General features: G+C 45.5%; 1 protein-coding gene across 4 annotated transcripts in view; it reads left to right on the forward strand.

Moving 5' to 3' along the window:
- Positions 1–10,006, forward strand: part of tln1 (talin 1) — a 100,828-nt gene extending 90,822 nt beyond the window's left edge. For all 4 annotated transcript variants that reach the window (XM_031578131.2, XM_031578133.2, XM_031578134.2 and 1 more), the window contains 5 exons: positions 277–402; positions 1,085–1,147; positions 1,620–1,802; positions 5,937–6,062; positions 8,287–10,006. In XM_031578131.2, coding sequence (XP_031433991.1) covers positions 277–402; positions 1,085–1,147; positions 1,620–1,802; positions 5,937–6,062; positions 8,287–8,421 — 633 coding nt within the window. In that variant the 3' untranslated portion in view covers positions 8,422–10,006. The remainder of the gene's footprint in view (positions 1–276; positions 403–1,084; positions 1,148–1,619; positions 1,803–5,936; positions 6,063–8,286) is intronic.
- Positions 10,007–10,645: the final 639 nt, after the last annotated feature.

Below are 10,645 nucleotides of genomic sequence, written 5' to 3' on the forward strand. Positions count from 1 at the left end.
GCTCACATCTCTGTCTCTCTATCTCTCTCAAATCTCTTCATCTCTCTCCTCTCTCTCAAATCTCTTCATCTCTCTCCTCTCTCTCTCTCTCTCTCTCTCAAATCTCTTCATCTCTCTCCTCTCTCTCTCTCTCTCTCTCTCTCTCTCTCTCTCTCTCTCTCTCTCTCTCTCTCTCTCTCTCTCTCTCTCTCTCTCTCTCTGTCTTTGTCTCTGTATTGCTCAGTCTCACTTCCTGTTTGTAACTGTCATCCTCACTGACTGTGTCTGCTCCCTCAGGAGGCCGATGAGAGCCTGAACTTCGAGGAGCAGATCCTGGAGGCGGCCAAGTCCATCGCCGCGGCGACCAGTGCGCTGGTGAAGGCCGCCTCGGCCGCCCAGAGGGAGCTGGTGGCTCAGGGCAAGGTGGGTCAGAGTTCAGAGTTCAGAGTTCAGGGCTCCTGCTCCTGGGACTTTATTTCCATTTCACAGCGATGGGAATCATCTTTAGATAAGACTACTTTACATCACTATTGAGTCCTTTTGCAAACCGTCCAACTCGTAACAGCTTTTATTCCTCATTGTGACCGTTTACAAGTTCATCGTATTCTAATCAGGCACGTGACATGTTGAAATAATGTGATTATTGTGGATTAAACCAAGAGGTCTTCTGACGTGTGTGGAATCTTTGACATGTTGAAATAATGTGATTATTGTGGATTAATCAAAGAGGTCTTCTGACGTGTGTGGAATCTTTCATCCTCTTGTAACCCTCTCCTCCTGTCTTCTCTCTCTCTCTCACTTCATCACACTCTCTCTCTCTCTCTCTCTCTCTCTCTCTCTTCATCACTCTCTTTCTCTCTCTCCCTTACCCTCATCACACTCTCTCTCTCTCTCTCTCTCTCTCTCTCCCTTCATCCCTCTCTCTCTTTTTTTCTCTCTCTCCCTTATCCTCATCTCTCTCTCTCTCTCTTCATCACTCTCTCTCTCCCTTACCCTCATTACTCTCTCTCTCTCTCTCTCTATCTCTCCCTTCATCCCTCTCTCTCTCTCTCTCTCTCTCTCTCTCTCTCTCTCTCTCATTCCCTTATCCTCATCACTCTCTCAGGTTGGTGCCATCCCTGCCAATGCTGTGGACGATGGCCAGTGGTCCCAGGGTCTCATTTCTGCTGTAAGTTCAACCATCTCAACCTAAACTAAGAAACAGGACTTTTAAAGTGGAGCCAGCCTGTTCATGTAGTATAGAACCACTGGCAGCAGTGGTGTGGCCTATGGAATAGAGAGAGAGAGAGAGAGAGAGAGAGAGAGAGAGAGAGAGAGAGAGAGAGAGAGAGAGAGAGAGAGAGAGAATAATTAAAGAGGCTGGATGTTTATTTATAACCGAACAGATGTACTGTCAGTGGAGAAAAGAAGTAGACCCAAATATCACTGAGGTGACATTGTAATTACAAAGTTAGTTGCCTTTCCTTTTTCCTTGGCATTTGTGAGTTTGCTGATACGCTAAGCGTCCTCTGTATTTTGTGTCACACTTATTTTCCAATAACTTGGCCAGTTTATTTTGACGTATTCCATCTTATTTGTAGCCGTGCTGGCTCTAAACAGCTCTAAAACTGTATACCTTCTATGTGTGTTGGCCATGGCAGGCGCGCATGGTCGCTGCGGCCACAAACAACCTGTGTGAGGCGGCGAACTCCGCGGTGCAGGGCCACGCCAGCGAGGAGAAGCTCATCTCCTCCGCCAAGCAGGTGGCCGCCTCCACCGCCCAGCTCCTGGTGGCCTGCAAGGTCAAGGCGGACCAGGACTCCCAGACCATGAAGAGGCTGCAGGTCAGTGGGATGAGGGCCACACGCGCATGCACACGCACACACACACGCACACACGCACACACACACACACACACACGCACACACACGCGCACACACACACACACACACACACACACGCACACAAACACATGTCTGTCTAGGACAGTGGTTCTCAACTTTTTCTGTCATTCCCCACTTTGAACAAGGGGGCCTTTTCAAGCCCCACCTGTCCCTCATCGCTCCAATAAAATGGTAGGCCAAGCTTAAAACTGTCAAATTTAATGAAGTAATGATATGTTCTAAATCTTAATCAATAACAAATAACATCAGTTCAGAAATAGAGAAAATAAAACAATCATTGCCTCAAATGGGCTGAGTTCCAAAAGATAAAGAAAAAGGGCCTACTATGCAATTGTGTTATCGATGGTAGGCCAAGCTTAAAATCTCCCTTGTACGTCGCTTTGGATAATGGTGCGGCTCCTTTAATGTGTAATGGATAATGGAGCAACACGTAGGCTACAGGGTGGGTGTGGTAGAGAGAGAGAGAGAGAGAGAGAGAACAGTGATGCACACGGATAGATCAGATGTAGCGACCGGAGCAAAGTTATGTTGCTGTAACGTTGAAGTCCGTGCAACCAGTGTGGAGAATAAATCCTCGGGCCAAATTGCTTTTGCCAAATTAATTTGCTCATCAACCGCAGACCGAAGGGAAAGGGAGATAACCCCGGAGTTTAGAATATAGAACACTTTGGAGCAGTAAACAAAAGTCTCAGCTGTAATCTACGACTAGCAGGAAAGGTTAACAACAGGCTTATTAATACAATATTTCTTTGTTTGAGTGTGGTTGTTTAGTGCGATGGGGGTGTATGATCGTTATTGTCTATAAAGGAAGGAATTGCAACGGGAAAATCGTTCATCGCGTTCATTCTCGCCCCATACTTCGAGTAACGCTGGTCTAGGGCCACACACACACACACACACACACGCAAACACACACACATGCAAATGCAAACACACGTCTGTCCTGTGGGATGAGGGCCACGCGCTCCACTGGAAAACAAATGTCTGTCTTGTCAGCCTCTGTTACGTTCTGTTTTTCTAGTGGCTATCTCTCCCTCTCTCTTTCTCTCTCTCATTTCTTTCTCTCTCTCTGTATTCATCTCTCTCATCCTGCTATACTGTTCTTTTCTCCCTACAAATCTGTTTCTCTCAGCGTTATGTAACAACATCAACTGATTATAATGGCTTATAACCTGGCAGCCACAGAATAGCAGCTGAGTGCAGCACATCTTTCTCCCTCTCTCCCTTTCTCCTTCTCTCCCTCCCTCTCTCTCTCTCTCTCTCTCTGTTTTTCTCCAAACGGCCTATTTGAACTCACTGGACATTCATCCTTGTTTGAGGTCAGCATGCTGCGGGGCGTGTGTGCGTGTGTGCGTGTGTGTGTGTGTGTGTGTGTGTGTCCTCTATTGTGTTGCGGTTCGCCTTTCTCTCTGTCCGGGCAACAATAAGGGACGAGCCCTGAACCAAAGGCCAGAAATAGACGGAGGCCACTGTTTCTAGGGTTACACAGGGCTGCTCGTATGTGTCCAGCTGTCACCTTGGGCCTTAGCTAGGCTAAATTTAGCCCCTGCCGACGCTGGGCCTCTGTCCATAGGGACCCTTGTGTTTAACATAGTGAAGCAGAGCTGGGCTCTCGGTGGCCAGCAGAAGGCTGTTACAGCAGGCCTACCAGCCCCCGATCCACCGAGGCCATTGCCCTTTGTGGATTGATAAGAGAGAGAGTTTGGCAAGTCCGCCAGGATGCAGTCATCAAGGCTAGGTGTGATGCATCTCTCAGCATGGGCATCTTGATGTCATTTCCAGAACTGTCCTCTCTCTCTCTCTCTCCCTCTCTCTCTCTCTCCCCCCCTCTCTCTCTCTCTTTCTCTCTCTCTCTCTCTCTCCCCCTCTCACTCTTTCTCTCTCTCCCCCTCCCCCCCCTCTATCTCTCTCTCTATCTGTGTGTCTGTCTGTCGCTGAGCATAGTGTGGAGAGCTGTACCACTTGATTAATTAAACGGTATTACTACCTTCATTTTGTAATATATCTTAACCTCATTGCAGATTAAAGATAGCCTAGCAGTCGCGCCTTGGAAACGGCCCTGTACTGCACTGCACTGCACTGCACATGTGAGCCCCAGAAGGGTGATGCTGTGCTGCATCCTCCTAGCCGTAGCTTAGCCGTAGCTTAGCTTAGCCGCCCTGAGAGACATGAGCCGTCTCGTGTTCCTCCAGCCTTATTCCCCTGTGTGGCCCGATGCACAGCTGCGTCCTGGTTCCTGCGCCCGCTCCTCCAGATTGAGTTTCCACCTCACCTGAGCCCAAATATCAGAGTGGTCAGTGGAAATTGTAACCCCCCCCCCCCCTCTTATACTAGCATCTTTAATTACTGCTGATTGCTGAGGAAGCCAAACTCTATCTTGCTGGGCTCTATGAAGTAGCCTGCCCGTGTGTGTGGGCCATGGTGTTCTGAGAGAGGGTTTTCTGAGATGATTTTTTTTTTTTCCTGAGAATTTCTGAGACGGTGTAGAGCGTGTGTGTGTGTGTGTGTGTGTGTGGTGTGTGTGTTGTGTGTGGTGTGTGGGCGTGTGTGTGTGACTAGTGACCTGAAGTGGCCCTGAAAGCGATAGCAGCAGGTGGTGCAGTGGCCTTGCACAGGAAGCTTAAATAGTCCCACCCCTGACAATGCATAATCTCACCTTACAGTATTACAGTGTGAGGATGGACGCGTTTACATTAACTATAGTGAATGCTTTAACTTGAAGTGAGGGAATAGTGTAGTGGTGGACAAGGCGCATTAAGGGGAGGTTACCATCACATGATATGTGCATCTTTCATGAAGACCAGCGAGGCATCTCTTGAGTTTGCAGCTGTTTTTTTAAAAAGCCTCTTGGCCTTGAGTTTGGCTTGTGGCTCGTGTCTCGTGTCAGGGCCAGGCTAACTCTGGCATGCTAATAAGACCCATACATCAGGCCACCAGACAGCCAAACCCATCAGGCCACCAGACAGCCAAACCCATCAGGCCACCAGACAGCCAAACCCATCAGGCCACCAGACAGCCAAACCCAGCAGCAGCCGCAGGAGGGCATGGAGGGCCTATACCAGCAGGGTGTCTTCTCTCCTTCTCTCCTTCTCTCCTTCTCTCCTTCTCTCTCTCTCTCCTTCTCTCCCTCTCTCCTTCTCTCCCTCTCCCTTCTCTCCCTCTCTCCCTCTCCCTTCTCTCCCTCTCTCCCTCTCTCCCTCTCTCTCTCTCTCCCTCTCTCCTTCTCTCCCTCTCCCTTCTCTCCCTCTCTCCTTCTCTCCCTCTCCCTTCTCTCCCTGTCTCCTTCTCTCTTTCTCTCCCTCTCTCCTTCTCTCCCTCTCTCCCTGTGTACTCCGCCTCCCTTCTGCAGAGACCTCCAGAGAGCCTTGCGCACAAAAAAGGGAAAAAATTGAGACTCACAGCAAAAGGCTGCCAAATGAGTGTTCAGGAGTGTGTGTGTGTGTGTGTGTGTGTGTGTGTGTGTGTTCTGCTTCGAGTGATTCACAGCAAGCGGCTGGGCTTCTTCTCTCCAGCCTTGCCTTTTAAAGACATCCTGAGGTGCCCAAGTCTGGAGGAGTGTTATGGTTGACGAGCAGTTCGGGCAGATTCTGGCGTTATCCTTAGCAGGAGAGGAGAGGAGGGGAGGGAGGAGAGGAGGCTCCCGTTCTGGCTGTGGAGGCAGCAGACAGTGGGAATGTCTTGTGTGTGTGTGTGTGTGTGTGTGTGTGTGAGTGAATGAGGTAGTGTATGTTTGGGGGGGTGGATGTGTTATTCATGCTTATGTTGTGCGTCAGTGCTGGCCAAAGCTGCAAAGCTTTCCAAACTAAACAAAAAAAAAAAAAAACATTTGAGGGGCTCAACTTTTGTGTGAAATGGGTGATCCTCACAACCTGCTGCTCAGGGACAATCTCCATCTCAAACACAGAGCCTTGGGCTGTCGCGTTTAATCCCGGTGAGACGGGTCTGAGCCAGCCATGAGCACTCTCACGTCTCGCCGAGCGGACTGGAGATCAGATTCAGAAGTTGCTAGACCAGACCTAAATCATCAGGCATCTGCGAAATGTTGTTCTAACTGTTGTGATTTCGCTTGTGCAGGCTGCTGGCAATGCTGTCAAGAGGGCCTCAGACAACCTGGTGAAGGCCGCCCAGAAGGCCGCATTCGATCGCCATGACGACCAGGCGGTCATGGTGAAGAGCAAGATGGTGGGCGGAATCGCTCAGGTAAGCAGAAATCAGTCACACAAACCACTGGTATCTCCCTAGTCTAGATCACAGGCCGAGCCTTCAGTCACACAAACCACTGGTATCTCCCTAGTCTAGATCACAGGCCGAGCCTTCAGTCACACAACCCACTGGTATCTCCCTAGTCTAGATCACAGGCCGAGCCTTTAGTCACACAACCCACTGGTATCTCCCTAGTCTAGATCACAGGCCGAGCCTTCAGTCACACAACCCACTGGTATCTCCCTAGTCTAGATCACAGGCCGAGCCTTTAGTCACACAGCCCACTGGTATCTCCCTAGTCTAGATCACAGGCCGAGCCTTCAGTCACACAGCCCACTGGTATCTCCCTAGTCTAGATCACAGGCCGAGCCTTCAGTCACACAACCCACTGGTATCTCCCTAGTCTAGATCACAGGCCGAGCCTTCAGTCACACAACCCACTGGTATCTCCTTAATCTGGATCCAGCATTATATTTCACTGCGTGTGACAAGTGAGCAGTCTAGTCTACCATTACAATAAACACATTTTTGAAATCCTCTTCAGAGTCAATCCTCACAGAGCTGTACATTGTGAATAAAAAAAAAAAATGTTTCAAGCATATGAAATAGTACAAATACATATCTGACATATCACCTTATAAGTGTAGGTGCATGCATGTTGTAAGCACGATGTAAGCAACATTATTGCAATTACTCATCAAACTGTTTATAGAAAGGGTTCATATTTATTTAATACATTATTTTACGAGTCTGTGCTAGAGAGTAGCCCATTTTACGCCATCTAAGTTGGGAGAAGTGGTGTGCTTCCTCATGAGAATCTATTGGGATATATTACTCATATTATTATGTAACATACAGATCTATTGGGATATATTACTTATATTATTATGTAACATACAGATCTATTGGGATATATTAGAATAGAATAGAATAGAAAAGCCTTTATTGTCATTGTATTTATACAACGAAATTTTGAGTGCTTCTCCTGTTGGTGTGACGAGGGACAACATATAACACAACAACAACATATAACATAACAATACTACAACTATCCAAAAACAGTAGGAACAGCCCCCCCAAAAAAAATATATATACATAATTACATATTTACATATTATTACATATTACTTATATTATTATGTAACATACAGATCTATTGGGATATATTACTTACATTATTATGTAACATACAGGGAGGCACTCTAGAAACCTTGAGCCCAACCGAGCTGAATGTAGCTGAGCCTCCACTACACTTTACTGCACCTCCACTACTCTTTACTGCACCTCCACTACTCTTTACTGCACCTCCACTACACTTTACTGCACCTCCACTACACTTTACTGCACCTCCACTACTCTTTACTGCACCTCCACTACTCTTTACTGCACCTCCACTACACTTTACTGCACCTCCACTACACTTTACTGCACCTCCACTACTCTTTACTGCACCTCCACTACTCTTTACTGCACCTCCACTACACTTTACTGCACCTCCACTACACTTTACTGCACCTCCACTACACTTTACTTGCACCTCCACTACACTTTACTGCACCTCCACTACACTTTACTGCACCTCCACTACACTTTACTGCACCTCCACTACTCTTTACTGCACCTCCACTACTCTTTACTGCACCTCCACTACACTTTACTGCACCTCCACTACACTTTACTGCACCTCCACTACTCTTTACTGCACCTCCACTACTCTTTACTGCACCTCCACTACACTTTACTGCACCTCCACTACACTTTACTGCACCTCCACTACTCTTTACTGCACCTCCACTACACTTTACTGCACCTCCACTACTCTTTACTGCACCTCCACTACTCTTTACTGCACCTCCACTACACTTTACTGCACCTCCACTACTCTTTACTGCCAGCCCTCCACTACTCTTTACTGCACCTCCACTACACTTTACTGCACCTCCACTACACTTTACTGCACCTCCACTACACTTTACTGCACCTTTGCCATCAGGCTGTCCATCTTGCCAGGCCGTAGTTGTGAAATGGAGTCCAAAAGTGGACAAATCATATTGTGTAATCCATATTGTTACAAGTAAAGAGTGAATTGCTATCAGGTCTTGTCGTTAGCTTAATTTACTTTTCATTTTCATAGAGTTAGCCTTCAGTGTTAGCTGCTACAGGCTGTGGGACTCTAAGCCTGAGAGTGATTTGGGGTTTTTCCTCGTGTGTGTGTGTTCAGATCATCGCGGCCCAGGAGGAGATGCTAAGGAAGGAGCGTGAGCTGGACGAGGCCCGCAGAAAGCTGGCCCATATCCGCCAGCAGCAGTACAAGTTCCTGCCCACGGAGCTCCAGGAGGACGGACAGGACCAATGAGAACCGCGACCGCTAGTCTGCTCTCTCACACACACACACACACACACACACACACAGACACACACATGCCATGCAAGCAAAGACAAATCAACGGCTTGGGATTTAAACCCATGCCACAGTTTTATTATATATTTTTGTTGAGAGTGTAACTATGATGATATGCACCATTCTGGGCAAAGCAATTGTAAGAGATGAAATAGGGGTAAAAAGTGAACAAATGTATCAGGATGTTTATTTTAAACTTTGGGTTATTTTTTGTTTGTTTTCACCGTTCTTTTTGTATTTGTCACTTTTACAAGCATTGCCGTGCCATGACTTAACTGTTTATTGTTTTGTTTGTGTCCTCTGCGCAACGTATGCAAATCTCTAAGGTAACTGCGCTTTTAATAGCTCCATGTGATTTCATTTAGCATTTGATCATATAGATTAGTTTTCTGGACCTAGCATGCATGGGTCTTAACTGAGGCAACACATTTCATTTATTCAATCATTTTCATTTATGACGGGCAAAAAAAAATTAGCCCCAGTAAACACGGCTAAGAACAATGTTATATCAGTGAGTACAATGATGTTTTTAACTTTGTCATTTTATTTTGATTTTGAGTCATCAGCTTTTTGGGGGGTGGAAATAATTAAAAACAGTATTTGTTCGATAGATATGTCTAACATTTAGTCAGGTTCCAAAGAAGATTGTTGTGAATGTTTGGGCCGCCATCTTAGCCTTTCTTCTTGTGGTGGTTTAACCCAGGGAAAGGCAAACTGCATCATGTGGCAATTTGGACCAGCAGTGCAATGAGTACCTTTTCTTTTTTTTTTTTGCGATGAAACAATTCAAAGAAAGAAAACATATCATTTTTTTAAGAAAAGAAACAAAAATAAAGCTATGAATTGTGTTACAAATAATATCTTCTATTAAAATTAAATGTCTATGTTAATAAAAAAAAAAGAGTTTGTGAGTGTTCGTTTTCTATTAGTCAGGGCGTCTTTGTCCTTTTGACCTCCTGTGTTTAAAGTAAGGTCACGTTTGGAAAGCCATATTTGTTTTCTTGGTTTGTTTGATTATTTAGCCCTTGTCTTGTTCCTCTGACCTACTTGGTGCTATGAGTCCGCTTTCTCTGTGATGTAAATGTGCATCATAGAGGTCTATGCAAATATTAGACTTAGGGAAGAAATGCATATTAATTGAATGGTTCCTCTGTAATCTAACCGTTAGTCAAGATACACAGGGAATCTAAATCCAGTGTTGGGGTATAGTGTTCAGAGGATTTACGCAATCTGAGGCTTCATTATTAGAAGGTTGTGTCTGTTGAACATATCAATACATCTGAAAGTGCCTTCAAATCTGTTTTTATAACAGTATGTGTGTTTTAACTGTTAACATTTCCTATCTTCCACTGTGCACTTATCCATTTGTTTAACTTAAAGAAAGCCATAGAGAATCCACAAATATTATGTACAATCTTGTTGTTCAGTGATTGTCATTTTGATACCCTTTAAGCCTGTTTGTAGTTGCTATGGGATAGCTGCCCTAGCACCGTCAAAGACCTATTCCCGGGCGTCAATAAAGTTGCTTTTCTTGCCTAAATTTAAATGTTTTTATTCCTTAAGCGCCCAAATACCATTGGTAGACTACAGGGCTGTGAAAATGCTAAGCTATCGTCTCGCTTTGAGAGCTTCTCATACGCTAATAATAATAATGTGCATATGCCTACTGTCGAGGATTGTCAGGCTTGTCACTGCCACACATATTTTTACCTCGGGAGTCAAATGATATGACGTCATGTCGATCTGCTACACCTGTGCTTGTGACATTCAGTAGTATTCTGTCAGAACAAACTGCGACACTTTTCCTAAGTCTAATGTCTCAGGATGCTCTGGCCTCTTGTGGGTTTTCTGCGAGTAATTATGAAGACATTCGAACTCTTCGTAGACATTCCCTTTAACAGAACCAGTCAGTGACACTCCTCGAGCGACAACATCTTTTGATCTTTAAGTCAGTCTTAATGTTTTGTCTTTTATTGATAAATGTATTTAAACCATCGTTCGTTGTACCTTTACTGTATACAAATATAAGTTATTCGAATTTAGCTTTATGTCAGATGGCCTGGACTATTAGTAAATCTGTTATCAGACTAGGATCACTACGTAGGTTACATAGCAGTCTTTCTACTACCAAACTAAAGGCTGTATAAAGTAGGCTACTGAAAATCTAATTTGTTTTATG

This window comes from Clupea harengus, chromosome 12 (assembly GCF_900700415.2).
Source record: "Clupea harengus chromosome 12, Ch_v2.0.2, whole genome shotgun sequence".
NCBI classification, from domain to species: domain Eukaryota; kingdom Metazoa; phylum Chordata; class Actinopteri; order Clupeiformes; family Clupeidae; genus Clupea; species Clupea harengus.